General features: G+C 40.3%; 1 protein-coding gene across 1 annotated transcript in view; it reads left to right on the top strand.

Moving 5' to 3' along the window:
• MMRN1 (multimerin 1) overlaps nt 1–20,980 on the top strand; it is a 54,943-nt gene that overhangs the window by 22,070 nt on the left and 11,893 nt on the right. The window contains exons 4-6 of the mRNA XM_056111322.1: nt 7,307–7,414; nt 9,239–9,412; nt 15,137–17,125. Coding sequence (XP_055967297.1) covers nt 7,307–7,414; nt 9,239–9,412; nt 15,137–17,125 — 2,271 coding nt within the window. The remainder of the gene's footprint in view (nt 1–7,306; nt 7,415–9,238; nt 9,413–15,136; nt 17,126–20,980) is intronic.

Raw genomic sequence — 20,980 nt, 5'->3', positions numbered from 1 at the left:
TGCTGTGAAGATGTGCTTATCCTCTTGAGACGTGGGGAAGGAAAAATTTCCAGATCGTCTCCCATCAGAAACACCCTCCTTGTACCCGCTGTGGTACATTCAGTTCCAGTACAGCTGTGACTCCTCCAGGGATGACTGTTGTTTCCTGTACGAGTCTGACCATCCTACTTTTCATCTTTATGACAGTGCACGAAAGCTGTTGAATTTTTTATTAGTCCGATTGCTACCCTGGTGGCATCAATAGCCATTGTGTCCCTTTGTCCCTGAGACTTTTATTATTCTTTTGTCTATTCTGTGTATTTTGTGTGTGTGTGTTGGGTGGGGGGAGGGTTACACATTCTTTTCCTTTCTAATTCATACTCAATCACAAGTCAAGTCTCTTTTTTCCTTCTTCTTCTTCTTCTTCTTCTTCTTCTTCTTCTTCTTCTTCTTCTTCTTCTTCTTCTTCTTCTTCTTCTTCTTCTTCTTCTCCTCCTCCTGCTCCTCCTCCTCCTCCTCCTCCTCCTCCTTCTTCTTCTTCTTCTTCTTCTTCTTCTTCTTCTTCTTCTTCTTCTTCTTCTTCTTCTTCTTCTTCTTCTTCTTTTCCTTCTCCTCCTCCTCCTCCTCCTCCTTCTCCTCCTCCTCCTCCTCCTCCTCCTCCTCCTCCTCCTCCTCCTCCTCCTCCTTCTCCTTCTTCTCACTTTATACTGCACAAGTCTTTTAATCTCTTGAAAAAAATTGCCAGGTTTTCTGTGACATCACATTCTATACCGTATCATGTGACAATCACCCCAAATATGGCAGGAATAATCATTGTGATTGATAAACTCTTTAAACCTCATCTGAATCCTCACAAGATTTTAAATGACCTGGATTTATAGCTACCAGGACAGCAACTTCAATACTCATCCCTTACAACATTGGGACATGATTTTATTCACAGAACATTTAGAAAACGTGATGTTTCAAACCCGGATTTCTACAAGTTTCCTTGCAACATATTTTCACCATAAGATAAATATGCTACCAACAGGATGACAGTGATATAGTGATACAATGATATTGACAATGCATATCAATGCCTGGAGCGATAGCACAGCGGGTAGGGTGTTTGACTTGCACGTGGCTCACCCGGGTTCGATTCTCCCATCCCTCTAGGAGAGCCTGGCAAGCTATGAAGAGTACCCCGCCCGCATGGCAGAGCGTGACAAGCTCCCTGTGGCGTATTCAATATGCCAAAAACAGTAGCAAGTCTCACAATGGAGACATTACTGGTGCCCGCTCGAGCAAATCGACGAACAATGGGAGGACAGTGCTACAGTGCAACTCATTTTTGATATGAAATTCAAGACATTTTTAGAAATGCCAGTCGCAACATACTTCTGGTATGCTTTATAAAATTTGCAATAATGTACTTTTCCAGTAGATGTCTCTAAAATGTTCTGAAATAGATCAAGGAAATTTGTGGTTTGCACCACTGGCATCTCAGTTCAAATCATATTATATTAGAGAAGAATAAAAAAACCTTGTCAGCAAATTTATTTTAGAATATTCAGTCAGTTTTAGTCAGATTCTACATATCAGAAAGATCATATGATGTGGTCCAAACCAAAGGGGAAAAAGAAAGGATTATTCTTAAAAATCTGATATGAACAAAAGTTATAACATTCTAAATGGAGAAAAATCTATTTCTATTTTTTTTCTTTTTGGGTCACACCTGGCGATGCACAGGGGTTACTCCTGGCTCTACACTCAGAAATTATCCCTGGTGGTGCTTGGGGGACCATATGGGATGCTGGGAATTGAACCTGGGTTGGCCGTGTGTAAGGCAAACACCCTACCAGCTGTGCTATTGCTCCAGCCCCAGAAAAGCTATTTCTTATATTTATTTCCAGGAGGGACTAATATTCTCCATTTTGAGTTACAACCTTACCTCTTAGAAGCATGTGAATCAGTATAATTACAATGCAGTTAGCTTAAGAAAAGCAAAAGGAATCACCTTCAGTCCCTGGGAAGCACCCAACTTTCTTCTTTGATGTAAGAGTTAAATCTTAGTGACCCTTTACGTTTGTGCTGACTATCCCCTTGGAATTGTAGCGGGAAACGCGTCTATCCCACTCACCCAGGAAGGTGTCTAAAGGCAGCCAGGTGCTTCTTCACTTCTGAGCTGCCATTAATTACTTCTATAGGCTTCAAGGGCCTGGAGTGAAAATCGCAGATAGTACCCGGGTAATTGAGAGAAACAGAAACAGGGGCGTGGCAGGACTCTGCTTCCTCCGCTTGCTGCTCTTGGAACCCCATTTCCATCATCTGTAGGGCAGGGAAGAGTAGGGGAAATGTGTCGGGGATATTGGGGTAGGGGGAGATCAAAAAATACACAATTTAATATATTGCATTTAAAAAAATCTAAAGTGCAAATAGATACTTCAAAGTTTTGGGGTTTTTCCCCCTTTTTTTAAATTAATTTTATTGAATCACTGTGAGATAGTTATAAACTTTCATGCTTAGGTTACAATCACACAATGATCAAACACCCATCCCTCCACAAGTGCACATTCCCCACCACCAATATTCCTGGTATACCCCCCTTTCCCACCCTCCCCCTGCCTCCATGGCAGACAATATTCTCCATACTCTTGCTCAACTTTTGGTCATTATGGTTTGCAATACAGACCCTGAGAGGTTATCATGTTTGGCCCATTTTCTACTTTCTGCACACATCTCCCATCCCGACCGATTCCTCCAGCCATCATTTTCTTAGTGATCCCTTCTCTATTCCAGCTGCCTTCTCCCCTCTGCTCATGAGGCCGGCTTCCAGCTATGGAGCAATCTATCTGTCCCATGTATCTACTGTCCTTAGGACTCAGCCTCATGTTATGTTGATAGATACTTCAAAGTTTTTCACTTAAAGAAACACCTCCTTCTGGATTACTCCATGGCTTAGAGGCCAGCTGGGCATTCGGATAGAGAAGGGAGCACCAAATAAAGGGTGGTTGGAGGATCCTCCCAGGAGGGGAGATGCATGTTGAAAGTAGACTATGGACCGAACATGATTGCCACTCAATGCCTCTTTTGCAGACCACAACACCCAAAAGGAGAGAGAACAAAAGGGAATTCCCTGTCACAGAGTCAGGGTGAGATGGGGGGATGGGGGTGGGAGGGATACTGGGATCTGTGGTGGTGGAAAATGGGCACCGGTGGAGGGATGGGTATTTGATCGTTGTATAATCGAAACACAAGCACAAAAATTTGTAAGTCTACAACTGTACCTCATGGGATTTCAGTAATAAAAATTAAAAAAAAAGAAACACCTCCTTCTATGCCAGCACCTAGTTCTCAGAAAGAGCAGGAAAAAGAGAAATCTATACCTTAGGAAATAAAGCAAAGATATTTGCTAAAGAGCAAAATAAGACTGCCAGGCACACGGCAAGTATGTGCAGTCATGTGGGTAGAGAATGCTTTTGGGAAGAGATTGTTAGGTGGAAAAGCCAAGAGAGTCAGCCAAGCTGCCAGCTACTGGGACTTTCTCCACAGGTAGGTAAATTCCAGCAATAAAGTGGGAAGAGGCCAGTATTGAACCCAAGTCATCACACAGATGGGCAAAGAGAGCAGAAGCTGCTGGATTTGTTAAACGGGTACTTCAAGTTGTTAACCACCTTGACAAGGACCCCGTGGGATGAATTGCAGACAAAATAGGTGAATAATGCCAACTGAGTTATAAGGATCTTTGTGTGATATGCCATGGTTATTTCTTCGTCTTCAAAATCAATCACAAATCACAAATCATCCTGTTAATCGTCGATTGCCTCGAGCAGGCCCCAGTAATGTCTCCTTCATCCTAGCCCTGAGATTACATTCAAGGCTCTTTAGGAGAATGAGACCCATCATTGTTACTGGTATTTGGCATATTGGGTACGCCATGGGGAGTTTGCCAGACTCTGCCCTGTGGGCAGGCTACATTCGATAGCCTGCAAGTTTGTCCTTCGTCTTAAGGGCTATAATTCTCTCTCCCTTCCTTGCCCCTAATAATCCACTTCAAAACAACTCTAAGAGGAAACAGAACAAGGTGCAGTCATCAAGTCAGTTTTGTCACGTAACTTTTGAAGTCTTTTGCGATTTACATTTTCTTTGAAATCAGTCTTTTAAAAGGAAAATATGGGGAAATTTTCATTCTTTAATTTTATGCAGAAGATTTCCTCATATGTGGGGTTTATCTGCAAGTTACAACAAAATGGTTTTTAATCAATACTTCAATGTTTTATTCTGGTTAATAATCACTATTTTCTTTTTTATCTCTTTCAGATCTTTCTGACAGTATACTTGATTTACTTCCTTTTTTCCACTTGTCACTGATTTTAATTTCTTTTTCTGGGTTTCTTCGTTTATATTTATAATGTGCTGGTTTTCTCTAGTAGTTCATTTTCTATTCTCTTGTTTACAATGCAGTAACACTTTCCCAGACTGTCAATAAAAATTATTTGAAATTCTTTTAGCCCTGAGATAAATAGAAAGCTATACTTGAATGCTTTTCATATCCTCTGTTCCTTTTACTGACACTTTATCTCTGAACCGCGTTGTTTCATTTCTTAGACATTCAGGATCTTGCCTGAACTAGGTTACAAAGAGGTGATTTGATGAAAGAAACCCAGGTCTGATCCTAGAAGATTTCAAATGATCTGAATGTGTTTGTGTGTGTTTGTGACTCTGTTTCCTCAAATGGAAGATACCAATGAAACACACTTTTAAATCTCTATATTAAACATACAAGATGTCATATTTGATAAAGAGATGAAGGCATGATTTCTTTATAATATAATAGTGTGATTTTATATGAGAATTGGCTGAGAAGGGGCATAGGCTGTCTTCAAACCTTTACCACCTAATTTGGCAATGCCAATTAATATAAAATCAAGATCAATAAATAAGAATATATTAAATTCTATTTTCTTAATTTAGTGTATAATTGATCATATATTATGAACTACATAACATAGAACTCATAATGAAAATGACTTATTTTTATATTACCATATTTCATTTATTTCATATTACCATAATAATTTCTAAACAGTTTATTAATTTCTTTCCATTATTGGTGTGTGCTTTCTATTGATGTGAACTATACTTACATACAGATGCCCCTCTCCGATAGGGGAATTAGTATAGGGAACTGCGTCAGCCTCTCTTGGTGACTTCTCCATTAGATTAGAGGCTATGGAGTGATAGGTACACATGTTCGAGTCCCCAAGGAAGCTGATAGAAAGAAAACAAACTCTCCCAGAGGGGCTTCGGAACAAACACAGTGCTGAAAAATCACTCCTCCAACAGAAAAAGGAAAAAAAACCGTAACATGTTAATGACAATAAAGGAAACCTGAATAGATTTCAATCTGAAGGACTCTATCTGTCAGCCACAAAGAGAAAGTTTGTTTTCCCTATACCAAAACACCGCTTCCAAATGGTTTAGAGATGTACGCTAAATAGACCAGCTCTCTTTGTTTTCTCTGGATCTAAAGAGGCAAGAGGTCAGAAAAATGGAAGGACTGTGGTCCCTCTTAACCCCACTGGTTTCTTTTGTGGGAATATTTACAGAGTCTATCCCAGACACCCTCCCCTGTTAAGGGGTACAGGGAATGAGGTGGGTGGGAGCTGCCCAGAGAGGATTTGCTGGCTCTCCAATGGCGATGTGCAGTGAATCAGCCAAGGATCTTGTGCAAACACAGTTCACTGCTCCAAAGTGCTTAGTTGAGCAGCTCCATGGGGGCCAGAGGGATAGCGCAGGGTTAAGGTGCTGAGCCTGGGTCCATTCTCTGTACTGCATTTGGGCCCTATGGGGGGCAGTATCCCCACATAAAACTGAGAAGTCAAGAAGGGGCACCAGAAATACTTTTTAACACTCCTGGTTAGTACTGATTCTGCTCTGAGACTGTCCTTCACTCCACTTGCTGCCGTTGGTGTAAGTTTTTGCTGCCATAAAAACCCTTTCGTCCATATCAAAGGAAGAAAGCTGATTAAAATGTGTAATTTTTAATAGAATTTTTTTGAGTTTTTTAAATTTAGGTTATGAGAACCTTTTATTAGGGCTTGTTCAAAGTGAGCAATTTCAACCAATTATCACTGCTTCTAAAATTAGATATACTTCTCCTTAGGCCGTGGGTTATTTTCTTCCACCAAATAAATAAACGATTAGACAGAACTTCCTATAAAATGGTGGAAGAAAAAAATCAAAACAAAACCATTTAAAAAAACCCTTGAATATGGATGGGAATTCAATACTTTAGCTTAAACCCTGAAGAAGGGAATTTCAAAATTCTCTTACAACAGAGACTAAATCAAATTAATGCCACATATATTTTCTATGGCGTAGGCATACGTTAGTGTTATCACCACGGCCATATGCGCCTTGGGGAACATAATCAAAAGGTGTCAGCAGGACAGTTTCATTGGCACATAATTTCACATGGGCTGAAACACAGCCAGGCACTAAACACTTGTTTTCTCTGACATGCGAACTTCAATGGACTAATTTGTTCATTAGAAATCTGCAAATTCTAGACATGCGTTACTTAATGTTTTCCATATTTTTAAACAAATGTTCCCTCCAAATTGTTTGACACAGTAACTTTTTCTCCATCGTCATTTAAAATATGACATAAATCATGGACCATGAGAAGCGATTCTTTAAGAGAATGCATTGATTTCCTATTTTTCTGAAATGTCACTGCTTTTATGCAGTGCTGACCCTCCGACCCGGCCCGATCATCCTACTCTCATTTCATTCCATTTTGAGCCCCCGCCTTTCTTTAAAATCTTGGAACTACTCATTTAAATAGCATTTACGACTCAAACAGATGTTCTTCCCGGAGGAAACTGTCCTTCTTTCTCCCTGATTTGCCAGTCGGCCTCAGCTGGAAATTGCATTGTTAAACAAGCAACTTGGGTGACAATTCACTTCCAAAGCAGAAATTGCACTTAACACGGCTGATTTTTGAGTTCCTCCTCAATTATGCGGGCACTTCCAGCCTTTGGGTTTGCAGGGACCCACCAAACTACCATCCATTTTCACCTACCTGAGAACTGAATATATATATATATATATATATATATTTTTTTTTTTTTTTCCTGAAACAGATTAGAAGCTGGCCCTTCCAGCACCAGTGTGGTGGCGGGCTGCCATGCAGATGTGGCTGGCGCTGCTCATTCTGCAATCATGGCAAAGTATCATGCTTCGGTGCCCAGGAAAATGAATGTCAGCTCGTGATGGCTCAGGGCTGGGGGGAGGCCGGGCGGTCTGCTGCCTCACCGCCTTCTCTTTTGTTTCTGTCCAGCCCAGGAACAGCGTCAGCTGATACACAGCGCCCAGGCAGAGAGTCATGCAGCTGTGGACCAGGGGACCAGGGAGGAGAAGCAGCGACAGCAAGACTGCGATGACTCAGGTCACAACTGTCATTGTCACCATCCTCCCCCCAGGGATTGCCAAGTGCCGCTAATGACCATTTTCCAAACAGAAGTCCTGTAGCTGTCAAGTGTCTGAAGGGGGCACAGCCACGGAGTTCCGTGTCTTCTTGGGTTGTTGCATGAGGAGTTGCAGGTGCCCAGGCTAAAGGGCGCGCAGAAGTTTCCAGAAGGAGAATAAAAACACATTAGGAAATCACAGGTTTCTCAGATAAAAATCAAGCTTTTATCCTGCGAGGGCTGCAATCACCAAGGAATCGACACAGAAAGGATGATCTGATCTTTGTAAGGGACCTCAGAGGCCCTTTGGCACAGACTCATTGGGAAAAAAAAATGAGTGGTATTGATCACTGCCCAGGCAAAATAGCTATGACTCAGAAAATCAGCAAGAATCTGTGTTGATCCAAATTGGGCGTGTCACATATATTTTCACCTGCCTCGTCATAAATTCTTTACCGCTTCTTACCTGCCTCTTAGAAATGTCAGGTTAGTTACTGCAAAAATCATCTGATGGTGATCTCTTGCTAGCTATGCAAATAAAGGCAAGTAAATTAAGAAGCCTGATGAAGGGATCTCTTTTACAAAGCAGGGGAATCTATTTTAGTGTTGTCCCCTAATTTTTCAAGAACTTGAATTCAGTGTTATAAATTTCAGAAGGTGCTCTGAAATATTCAAGTGCCTATTAAAAGCACAAAAACCAGTATTGCCATATGAAGTGATTCCAGCTAAACTTTGAATCTCATTATCTCACGTTTTTAAAAAAAATCTCAGGGACCAGAGAAGTAAGGTGCTTGCCTTTCATGTAGCTGACAACTGACCCCAGCACCAGATATGATACCCTGACACTGCCAGGAGTAATCCCTGAGCACTTCGGGGTATGATCCTAAAGCCAAAAAAGAAAGAAAGAAAGAAAGAAGGAAGGAAGGAAGGAAGGAAGGAAGGAAGGAAGGAAGGAAGGAAGGAAGGAGAAAGAGAGAGAGAAAGAAAGAGAGAAAGACAGAAAGAAAGAAAGAAAGAAAGAAAGAAAGAAAGAAAGAAAGAGAGAAAGAGAGAAAGAGAGAAAGAGAAAGAGAGAGAAAGAAAGAAAGAAAGAAAGAAAGAAAGAAAGAAAGAAAGAAAAGAAGGAAAGTAAGAAGGAAGGAAAGAAAAGAAAAGGAAAAATCTTAGGAAGGAAAAAAGTTTTCAGAATATGCACAACTATAGATTCATAACGCATATTAAGGTATATTCATATATACATGTATTTGCAAATATTTAGCTAAAGCAACAGATTTGAAATCTGATGAGGCCTTAGTTCTTATTCTCAGCAAATTATCTTGGTTTTCTTTGGGGGGAAAAATAGGGTACACCTCTGGTGATGCTCAGGGGTTACTCCCATCTCTTCACTCAGAAAGTGCTCTTGATGGTGCTCAAGTGACCATCAGGGATGCTGGGGATCGAACCTGGGTTGGTGTATGCAAGGCAAGTGCCCTCCCTGGTGTGCTACCACCCTGGCCCTGTCTTGGGATTCTGACCCTTAGTTTCCTCTGTTGGGGGTATCACAGTAACTGAGATCAGCGGAAAAAAGACTATGAAGATTTTGGGCAAAGTTGAAATGTTTTAAAAGTCAAATATATTATAATACTTACCAAAATAAATCTGCGCCTATACACAGGACAGAATCTATGTCACCATTTCCTCAATGACTTGTATACTTTCAAACACATCGTGCAAACATGAGTTTTGCACCTTTGAATTCTTTCATGATAACAAGTAGTTTTCACCAGGCTTATATTTCATTTGTACCATTGTCTCTTCTTACACAGCAGTGACACAAAAAATTACTGAGCAGCTGAGCCACCAGGCAATAAAACTGAACCTTCTTCAGAAGAAGATCGACAATATCTCCCTGGCCGTGAGTGAGGTAAAGAACACACACTCTTCCCTGGAAGAAAAAATCAACGACGACAAAGGCGGGGAATTTCAATATTTTCTGAAAGGTAAAGGGAGAATAAATCATTCGTTCAGTTGAGACACAAGACAAATGACTCATTTCTTCAAACATGTTGTGTACACACTGCAGTGAGGTGGCGAGAGAAAACTAACATATTTTTTCATAGGATATTTTTTTTAGTGGTGGGATCTGGGCCACTCCCAGTGATGCTCAGGGGTTGCTTCTGGCTCTGAACTCAGAAAGTACTTCTGTTGGGCTTGGGGGACCATGTGGGATGTGGAGGGATTGAATCCTGGTTGGCTGTATGTAAGACAAATGCCCTAGCCACTATACTATCACTCTGACCCCTCATAGGATATTTTTTTCCTCATAGGATACTTTTAATCAACTCAATATCTTAAATGATTCGAATACTCTAGATATTTTTATTTTGTAGTAGGTTTTTAGTATCTCATCTGATTTATTCACATTGTGTACCTAGTTACAGTCCGACATATTTTCTTTGTAGTTAAAGTGAGCTGTGCTGAACTGCTAGATTATGGTTCATAGCTCAAGAACACACTGGTGAAGGGTGTTGGGGAGGGCATCATATGCGTGAAACTATCATTAACAGTAGTGTAAATCCTGGTGTTTCAATAAAAATCAAAATAAGGAGGAATAGTGGTGAAGTAACTGGGTGACTATTAAGGCAGCTAGATGCATGGACATCTTAATTATATTGAAGGAATCACCGAGGATAAATCTGAGCATTATTATTCCAGAAATTTGCTCTTGAAGTATAATAAAATATATTCCAGAACCCAGGAAGGAAGGAAGAAAGGAAGGAAGGAAGGAAGGAAGGAAGGAAGGAAGGAAGGAAGGAAGGAAGGAAAGAAGGTGACTGCATGATTTATCCCATTCCAGAGGTTCTTGAGGGTCATCGAATATTTCCTGAAAATTTGAAGTTTTCAGAATTTATTTTCTTACAGTTAGGTCTGAGAGCCCAGTTCTGTAGATGTCCACCCCGGCTCTGGAGGCCACTGCATTCCTTGGTCCTTTTCAGGACCTTCTTCCTCCTCGTGGGAGTTTTCAGGGCGTCTCCAAAGCTGGCTTCTGGCTTCCTCTTCCTTATTTAAGTTCTGCTGAAAGCATTCCGACCCCCAGATAACCAGGACAATCTTCAAGTTACTTCCCTAAAGCCAAGCCTTTTTTGCCACATTAGCTAATGTACTCACAGCTCCAAAGATCCAGGGCGTAGAGTCTAAGGGAGGAGGGCCCAGTATGATGATAGGCAGTTCCAGCAAATCAATACAAGGGGAACAGCAAATGTTCTAGAAGGATAATCTATCTCAATTGGAAAGATTTTTTTTTTATCTAAAAGATTTTAGGACTTCCTATTCTGGGCAGGAACTTTGCTTCATAGGATTCATTGGGTTTATTCTTCAACTCATTGGATTTATTGTATGTTTCAAATTTCAGGATTACTGATCTCTTTTGCTTCGTTTTATATGTTTATAAAATGTCATCTGTACAACTTTTTTTTTATCATTCACATTTTTAGCCCTATTTTTCTTTGGTGTTTATAGGTAGACTTTTTTTTTTCTTTTTGGGTCACACCTGGCAATACACAGGGGTTACTCCTGACTCTGCACTCAGGAGTTACTCCTGGCAGTGCTCAGGGGACCATATGGGACGCTGGGATTTGAACCTGGGTCGGCTGCGTGCAAGGCAAACGCCCTACCTGCTGTGCTATCTCTCCAGCCCCTGTTTTGTTTTGTTTTTAAGTTGGAAGTCTCTGTAACATATAACAGCACACCAGAAACTATAATTTTTTTTTTTTGAGAAGCACTGTCCTCTGTAGTTTAGTTGTTCATCGATTTGCTCAAGCAGGCCCAGTAACGTCTCCATTTTAAGACTTGTTATTGTGTTTGGCATATTGAATATGTCACAGGGAGCTTGCCAGGCTTTGCCGTGTGGATGAGATACTCTTGGTAGCTTGCCCGGCTCTCCAAGAAGGGTGGAGGAATCGAACCTGGCTCGGCCGGGCTGGCAGCTTGCAAGGCAAACGCCCTACCGCTGTGCTGTTGCTCCAGCCCAAAAATAAGATTTTTTTTTATCATGTAAAAATTGATGATATTAAGCCATTGTTAAAAGACCATATTGTGCATATAAACCTGTGTCCTCTGGTCAGAGCTCATACACAGGAATCATTGGCGAACATAACTTCCCTGAAGTAACAGTGGAAGAAAGAAATAAAATAGATATAATATATAATTTATTAAAACTACTTTAGTAAATTTTGTTTGGCAACTTTTTAAGCACAATTTGAGAGAATTAACCTATCAGTTGCTTTATCTGAAAATCTAGCACTGACAAAGAAAAAATCCAGCAATTCTGACCGTCAATAGCAACGTTTCTTCCTGAAACATAAAGAAAAAACAATCAGTTATGAAATTCAGAGAGCTCACTGTTAAGAATTAAGAATGCTATTTAATTTTAAATTTTTTTCACTATTTTTATTGAAGTGCTGTGATTTACAATAGTTAATGACCGTTTGAGGCATAAGTTGCCCCAACGCTGCATTCACCAGCAGAGTGCCTATTTCCCTCACCTTTTCCAGGGACCCTCTCACCCTGTCCCAGGGTCCCTCTCATTTCCTCCACCCCCAGGGGAGCTCAACTCTGTAGTTTAGTTGTTCAGAATTGCACCAACCCATCAATACCAACATGCCCACCAACCTCCACCACCAATCCCCACCAAAGCTTCCAGTCTGGTCTTTGTCTCCTCCCTATTCGGTAGTTGATTTTGCATCCCAATATTCTTCTGAGCAGAAACTTCTCACCTAGTCAGAAAAACACTTTTCTGGCAAACCACAGATATCCCTTCTTCACCCTCTAATCCAAGGTGAGAAATCCTTCCTTCTCTGCCAGTAGCCATGGGAACTGCAAAATCAAATGTCCCAACTCGTAAAAGATCTTGAATTTTCTAAATCGGCCATATGTCCATGTGCCAATGAACCTGATAGCAAGCATTTCTGATGAGCTCACAATTATTACACTCTGTTTCCCAAGAAGCAGAAACACATGACTATCATTGAGATAAAACTTAGTTAAAATGGTGATCTCAGTTATTAAATAAAACATTTTGATGTATTATGGTGAAATACATTTCTATCATGAATATTTCTTTAAACAAAGTGTAGTGATTTTTATCTAAAAAGGTTCTTTTTTCTGAAATGAGTTTTTTAACTTGTTAAAAATAATCTGATGTTGACTGGAGCAATAGTTCAGGGAGGGCATTTGCTTCGCACATAAATCTGAGTTGGATTTCCCAGCATCCCATATGGTGCCGTGAGCACTGCCAGAGTAATTCCTGAGTGCAGAGCCAAGAGTGACCCCTGGGCATCACGGGGTGTGACCCAAAAAGCCAAATAAAAAATAGTCTAATGTATTTTAGACATTATTGTGATTTTGCCCAACCTAATTTTTCTATTTTGCAGACTAGGTTTTTCTAACTACAGGGCAGCAACTACTTTTTGCTTTCATTGTTTACTTTTTTTCCCTTTATTTCTTTTTTCAGGAGCCTATACTGTTCTCTCTCTCTTTTTTTCTTTTTGGGTCACACCCAGCAATGCACAGGGGTCACTCCTGGCTCTGCGCTCAGGAATTACCCCTGGCGGTGCTCAGGGAACCATATGGGATGCTGGGAATCGAACCCGGTTCAGCCGCATGCAAGGCAAACGCCCTACCCGCTGTGCTATCGCTCCAGCCCCTGTTCTCTCTTTCAGTGTCATTTTTATTCTGTCATTTTTATCCTGACCTTCACACGATACAAGCATGCGAGCACCCCGGTTCCATCTCAGCATCCTGTGGTCCCCATAAACATCACCAGAGCACAGCACAGCTTTGTTCCCTCAGCCCGACACACACCCAAAAATATAATGCTCAGTACTCAGTAATGCTTGCGGTATAAATCCTTACTGGTTAATTGCCAAGGGAATTTAATGAAACAAAGACACTTTCGAGCTAGAGAAATAGTATGGTGGGTTCAGCATTTGCCTTGAACACAGACAACCCAAGTTCAATCCCAGCAGCCCATCTGGTCCCCTGATCACCGCCAGGAGAGATCCTTGAGCTCAGAGCCAGGAGTAAGCACTGAGCATAGTCACGTGCAGCACCCAAACAAAACAAAGATGCTTTGAAACTTTCTGACATGATGCTTCAAAAACTAGTACTATTTCAGAATACTACTTGTTAGTTATGACTAGTTAGTTTAGCTTCTCCTTAGTAATTTTGTGCTCTGTGTCATTGATTAGTATCCGAAACTTCACATTTTATTTTTTACTTGTACTTTTTATAGCTTCACTATAATTTCACTGATTTTCACTTGTGCTTTTTATAGTTTCAAATATATTTATTTCAATTAGGCTTAGATATACAATGTTCCTTCTTTCTACATTTAGCAGCACTGATCTTTATGACCTAGAATTTCTAGGGAAATATTTGTCCATCTAAACAATATATACAATTTTGTACCAGATTAATTAATAACAAGATATTAAAGCAATGTTCCATTCTCCTGGGTATAATTTCTCTTCTCAATATTGTTCTTATAAGCTTTTCATGCATGTCAAATACTTCTAACACCTTAATCATAAAGCTGATTTTTTTTTGTTTTTTGTTTTTGTATTTTTGTTTTTTGCTTTTTGGGTCACACATGGCAATGCACAGGGGTTACTCCTGGCTTTGCACTCAGGAATTACTCCTGGTGGTGCTCGGGGGACCATATGGGATGCTGGGAATTGAATCTGGGTTAGCCGTGGGCAAGGCAAACACCCTACCCAATGTACTATCGCTCCAGCCCCCAAAGCTGATATTTTAAGAATATAAATTTTTATATTTTAAGAATATAAATTTTGAGGGGCAGGAGAGATTGTACAGCAGGTAGGGCATTCGCCTTGCACAAGACCAACCTGGGTTCCAACCCTGCCATCCCGTATGATCCCCCAAGCACTGCCTGCTGGAATTCCTGAGTACAGAGCCAGGAGTAATCCCTGAGTACCACCAGGTGTGCCCCTCTCCCCAAATAATCCTGCTTTTTGAAGGGACTCATCTAGTGATGACAAAACCTCTTATTTTAGAGTGCTTCATTCACATCACTGTTTCATATTGTAGTCATTATGTTGTTGATACTGTTTTTGGCTTATTTGAATACGCCATGGTAGCTTGCCTGGCTCTGCCATGTGGGCAGAATACTCTTGGTAGTTTGCCGGCCTCTCTGAGAGAGACAGAGGAATCGAACCCTGGTCAGCCGTGTGCAAGGCAAACATTCTACCTGCTCTAGCCCTTGATCCCAAAGTATCAGAGAAAACCACCATATGGGTGTCAAGGATCAAACCCAATTTAGACCCCTACAAAGCAAGAGCCTTACCCTCTGCAATATATCCCCATTCACTGAGTTTTTTCTTCTTATACAAGAGAGTCAATCTAGAATTATGCCATTTGTGTCTATTAACTGAAGTTAGTAGAAGTTTTTTCTTGTCTTTTATCCAGAGAACCATAGTTTAATGATCTACATCACAAAATTAGTTTTTCTTCTTAGCAATATGGATTAGGAAGGTAATCACCTTCTATGAGTAACAATATTTTTTCAACTTTCTTAAGTATAGTCAAGATGTATTTATGATTACATATTATTGCTTGATCTAAAAGCTTGTGTCTTTCTAGAAGACATCTGAACTCATATATAATTAAAATAATTTCTCAATTTTGTTTATTATCTGTCTCCCTAGGTCTAAAATCCAAAAGTTTTAATGATCTAGTAAAGGACATAGTGAAAGAACAATTTAAAACTTTTCAAACTGACATACAAGAGACTGTGGCACAACTCTTCAAGACTGTTTCGCGGGTATCAGAAGAACTTGAAAGCACAAGGCAAACAATTCGACAAGTGAATGAATCCCTGGTTTCAATAGAAGTTCAGCAAAAGTCTCTCATACTGCAAGAAAATAAACCAATTTTGACCGACATACTAGATTTAAAGAAACATGTTGTGAATATAAGACAAGAAATGAATTTTACATGTGAGAAGCCTATGAAAGAACTAGAAGCAAAACAGATGCATCTAGAAAATGCTCTAGAACAGGAACATTTGCAGCGCATTTTGTATTATGAATCATTCAATAAGACACTGTCTGAAGTGAAGGAGGGTTATGATCATCTTTCATCAACTGAACAAGTGTCAGCTCAGAAGAGCGTTCTGGGAACTGAATCAGTGGGCAGTGATGTCTCTGAGGACTTGTCTACTCTACATGAGAAGATACAGAGGCAGGACTTAAGGATGTTACAACTGTTTGATGAAATACAGGTCCAAGACAGCAAGATTAACAACCTCACCATCTCTTTGGAGATGAAGAAAGAATCTGTCAGGAGTGAATGGGAAAACAAGTTATCCAAGCACAGAAGTGATTTGGAAATGCAAATTAGGGAATCAGAAGAAAACATACAAGTTTTAAACCAAACTTTGGTTGAGGTTGTCTTCCCAATGGACAAGAAGATGGAAAAAATGAAAGAGCAAATAAATGATTTGATTTATGATATGGAGATTCTTCAGCCTCTTCTTGAGCAAGGACCATCTCTTAGACAAAGAATAACAAACGGGCAATCAAAAGAAGATGCAGTTACAAGGAAAAAGTTGGACAATCTGACTGGTGCTGTGAATACTTTAAATTTTCATCTCAAAGAACTTTCAAAAAACCACAACTTGCTTAGAAGTGAAGTACAGAGTCGCAGTGATTCCTTAGACAGACGTATCAATGACTATGCCTTAGAAATGGAAGATGGTCTGAATAAAACAATGACAATTATGAATAACGCTATTGATTTCGTTCAAGATAACTATGTGTTAAAAGAAACTTTCAGTACAATACAGACTAATTCTGGGGTTCATCATGAATGTAACCAAAATATGAAAACGATTTTGACATTTATTTCTCAATTCCAACATCTGAATGATTCCATTCAGATTTTGATCAATGACAATCAACGATACAATCTCATCTTGCAACTTGCCAAAGCCCTTGCAGACGTTCCTAAAGATGAGAAACTAAGTGGGTTCAGTTTTCAAAAGATTTATCAACTGTTGAATGAAACTACTTCCCAGGTGATAAAATATCAGCAAAATGTGAGTCATTTGGAGGAAATAGTACTCTCAGCCACAAAGAATTCAACTAGGTTTGAAACGAGATTACAAGACATTGAGTCCAAATTGACGAAAGTGCTCATACCTTATTATGTTTCACTTAAAAAAGTCAGTGAGGCTACGAAAGAGAAAGACCAGGCTCTTCAGCTGCAGGTGTTAAGTTCCAGATTTAAGGCGCTGGAAGCAAAATCCATTTACCTTTCAGTTAATCTCTCTTTGCTTAACAAAACTGTCCATGAAGCTCTGATGATGTGTCATGATGCTTCTGCACAGACATCAGAACTGAATGCTACCATCCCTGAGTGGATAAGAGGCTCCCTACCAGATATTCAACTTTTCCAGAAAGATATGAGGGAATTTGTGGAATCAGTCATTGAAATGAAAACTCAAGTTGTTCTATCTAATTTAACCTGGTATGTAAATCGATCGTTGTCTAGTGGTCTCGTCAACCCTGTCAAGTTCCAAAAGCAATTCAAACCGTTCATGAAGAAACCAAACACGCTTAAGAAATCAACGGCGAATCTTACTACCATCTTAACAGGTCGGACCCAAAGAAACACAAATGACATTCAATTTCCTGGTAAGCTACTCCTTCCAATAACTTTCAATCTTTCCTTTTATTTTCTTTATTTATTTTGGGTTTGGGCCCCACTCAGCAGTGCTCAGGGATTAGTTCTGACTGTGCACGGAGGGATCATCCCTGGTGGTGCTTGGGGAACCATATAGAATGCCAGGAATTGAACCCAGGTTGGCTGCGTGCGAGGTAACCATCCTAACCACTGTGCTACCATTCCGGCCACCATTTGCTCGAGCGGGCCCAGTAACATCTCCATTTTTTTGAGACTTTTTGTTACTGCGTCTGGCATATTGAATACGCCATGGGTAGCTTGCCAGGATTTGCAGTGCGGGCGAGATACTCTTGGTAGCTTGCCGGGCTCTCCGAGAGGGGCGAAGGAATCGAACCTGGCTCGGCCAGGCTGGTTACACGCAAGGCAAACGCCCTACCGCTGTGCTATCGCTCCAGCCCCCGGCCACCATTAATCTCTTTTTATTTAATATAAATAAATTTAATTTAAATAATATTTTGTAGATCTATACTATTCAGCAAGACCATAAATAAGAGTGCTTATTGAATGTCGGTGTTCAGGTCCTTCAGACAGCAGTGATATATTATTGGAATCTGATTCTATCTTTTGAATTTAGACATCAAGTTAAGTATTGAAAATACAAACAGTATTTGTCTACATATTTTTAACCTTTGTTTTCTGTCAGAATCATGACAAAACTATCAAATTTGCTCCCGTAGGATGTTTTTCTTTGCATACATCATTAAAGACATCAATTACCAGTGAGCTCCTTGATGAATAAGACCCAACTGCATTACCTAAAAAATGTTTGGTATGCAATAGGAATTAAATTTATATCTATTTATATGATGATGCATAAGTGAACAGAAATTAGAATTGATTAGGTCCTAGGAGACCATGAATAGCAACGAAAGCATCTTAGTCCATTCTAACTATAACTAAACATCACTGATTGAGCAGCTTATAAACAATCAAAATTTATTTCTCACCATCTGGAGGCTAGAGTCTAAAATCTTGGTGCCAGTCTGAATGTTTCTGATGAGAATGTTCTTCCTGATTCATAGCCAGTGCCTGGCACGGCAGAAGAGGCGAAGGATCTCTCTGGAAACTCTTTTGTGTGAATATTAATCCAAGTATTGAAATCTCTACCCTCATGGCACCTTTCAAAAGCCCTCCTTCATATCATCAGCTTTGGGATTGGGGGACTAGGCACAAGAAGGTGATAGCACTGAGACCTTTCAGTCTGATTTTGTAAAGATCTCGGAACACTGGAAGCAAGTATGATCAAACTGTGTCTTAGAAAACCATGCTCTGAGGACGGGGAATACATTTGGAAAAACCAGTAAGAACATTAATAAATGGATCGTGGCAAGAGCAGTGCCAGACACAGCTAGGGAAGAGGAAGTTGAAACAGAGACAGATGTGAACAAAGTAAAACACACAGAAACCAAAAAAAAAAAATAGTGGATCTGAGATATGACACATCATGGTTCTGCTTCTCCTATTCTGGTAAATGTGAAAACTTGAGTAGGATGATCTCCACATGTCAGTTCCTTTCTGTTAAGTGACATTATGGCAATAGATATCTTACTGATCCGATGAGTAAATTCTGTCATCAACTGCATCCCTGTAAAAAACACAGTGGGCAGCTCACAGCCTGAGGCAGCATTTCGGGAGGATAGACACCTACAATATTCTAAGACTTTGAATAAGGGAAATAAACCTTAACAGAGAGCATAAACATGAGAGAAAAGAGCAACTCTGTATGGCGCATGCTGAGTACTAACAATCTGGGTTAAAGAAATGCTTCGATGAGTGTGTTGGCCATATCAGTAATATGAAATAATATTTTAACAATGCAAAGAATAGCTACCTCATCTTGACTATAAGAAATGGCTGTATTCTCCAGCATTCTATTAAACGTTATCCCTTTAATAAAAAATGGGCTGGAGCAATAGCTCAGTGGGTAGGGCGTTTGCCTTGCACATGGCCAACCCAGGTTCAATTCCTACGTCCCTCTCTGAGAGCCCGGCAAACTACCGAGAGTATCCTGCCTGCATGGCAGAGCCTGACAAGCTGCCCATGGCGGATTCGATATACCAAAAACAGTATCGACAAGTCTCACAATGGAGATGTTAACTGGTGCCTGCTCGAGCAAATCGATGAACAATGGGAGGACAGTGCTACAGACAGTTTCTTGACTGAGGTATCATAATCCTAAATGGTGACTTTCCACATTTTATTTATTTATTTTTACTTTATTTAAATACTATGGTTTATAGAGTTGTTCCTAATAGAGTTGTCATGGGCTTTTGTTGTTCCAGCCCCAGACCCACCACCTGAGTGACCTTCCCTCCACTATTCTCTTCATTTTCCCCATCAACCCCAAGCCTCCCCCCCTTAGCAGACACACAATCATTTGTTTTGTATTCGTTGTTACAACCAAATGACTATAGTACTTCCATAAAAAAAATTGTGATAATTGTTATATCTCATCTTTGTCTGAGGACTTACTAAGTTGTCCATTGCTGCTTGAGCCTTCTGTGTTATTGCTTGTTTTTGTTGGCTTCTACGTTATTTTCTTACTCACTTTGGTGCGCTCCTAGTGCAATTTCAGTCCTGCAGAAGTTGTACGTATCTGGGCCTCGCAATCCAGAGTTTCAGGACCTGTAGGACTAGGATTCGTCAGCAGAGATTCTGAGTGAACCCGTGAAGCTAGGCCACAGGCTGTTGGTCTGATGGCAGCAGTGGCACATGGGCACAGATGCCAGGCAGGTGGAGAAAGAGCCCCCCTCCCTCTCCAAGGGCACCCCAGAGTTTTCAGCCGATATAGAGGAGTGCAGCATGCCCATGAACCACAGCTGCCAGGCTGGCATCTTCTCAGAGATTTAAGTCATGAATCTGAAGAGCAGGGCTGGTGGGTGTCACATGTTTTATTTTCAATATTTCTATAATTTGGACTGGAGCGATAGCACAGTGGGTAGGTCGTTTACCTTGCACGTGGCTGACCCAGGTTTGATTCCTCCGTCCCTCTCGGAGAGCTTGGCAAGCTACCGAGAGAATCCTGCCCACACGGCAGAGCCTGGCAAGCTCCCTGTGGCGTATTCGATATGCCAAAAATGTAACAACAAGTCTCACAGTGAAGATGATGCTGGTGCCCTCTCGAGCAAATCGATGAAGAATGGGAGGACTGTACTTACAGTGGCTACTTCTATCGTTTAAAAAATCATAGCAATATTTAATCAGAACTGAAATACCTCTTGACTGTTTACGTTTCTATTTATTTTGTCAGAAGAGTTTTTTTTGGAAGAAAAAGTTGAGAATGATGTGAGGAGAGAAAAAGTGAAAGATGTGTAGTCAAGAGAGAACAAGGGCTTGTCCAGAAGGGTCAAAGCTGACCATAGATGCTTCTAAGACAGTATATTTTTTTCCTCCACATTAATCTAAATCCAGGGGAATAATATTTCCACATAAGACAAATCAGTTAAACTTATGTATTTCCAAGAGAAAGTAGGTTTGTCGATACCAGATATTCTTATAATAATATTTTAAAGGAAACATAATGGAGTTTTCCTCACACTATTTTAATCCTTTGTCTTCCTGTGAACAGTGAAAATTAGTTTTAGTTAAGCTCCACAGCATGTGTGCTCAAACACCAACTCCACCATACCATGTCATATTTTTATCCTAAACAACAACCAAAAAAAAACCAAACCTGAATGTATGTAGTAAGCTTAAAATTTAAATTGTTTCAAAATTAATTGAAATTAAAGGTTTAATAGGACATTAGAAGTACTAAGCTCTCGTAGTAAAAAGAACGCATATCAGGAGCTCATAATGGCACCTAG

Source organism: Sorex fumeus, unplaced genomic scaffold, assembly GCF_029834395.1.
Source record: "Sorex fumeus unplaced genomic scaffold, SorFum_2.1 ptg000013l, whole genome shotgun sequence".
Lineage (NCBI taxonomy): Eukaryota > Metazoa > Chordata > Mammalia > Eulipotyphla > Soricidae > Sorex > Sorex fumeus.
Note: the sequence above shows the minus strand (reverse complement) of the source record. Positions and strands in the feature narration are given on the sequence as shown.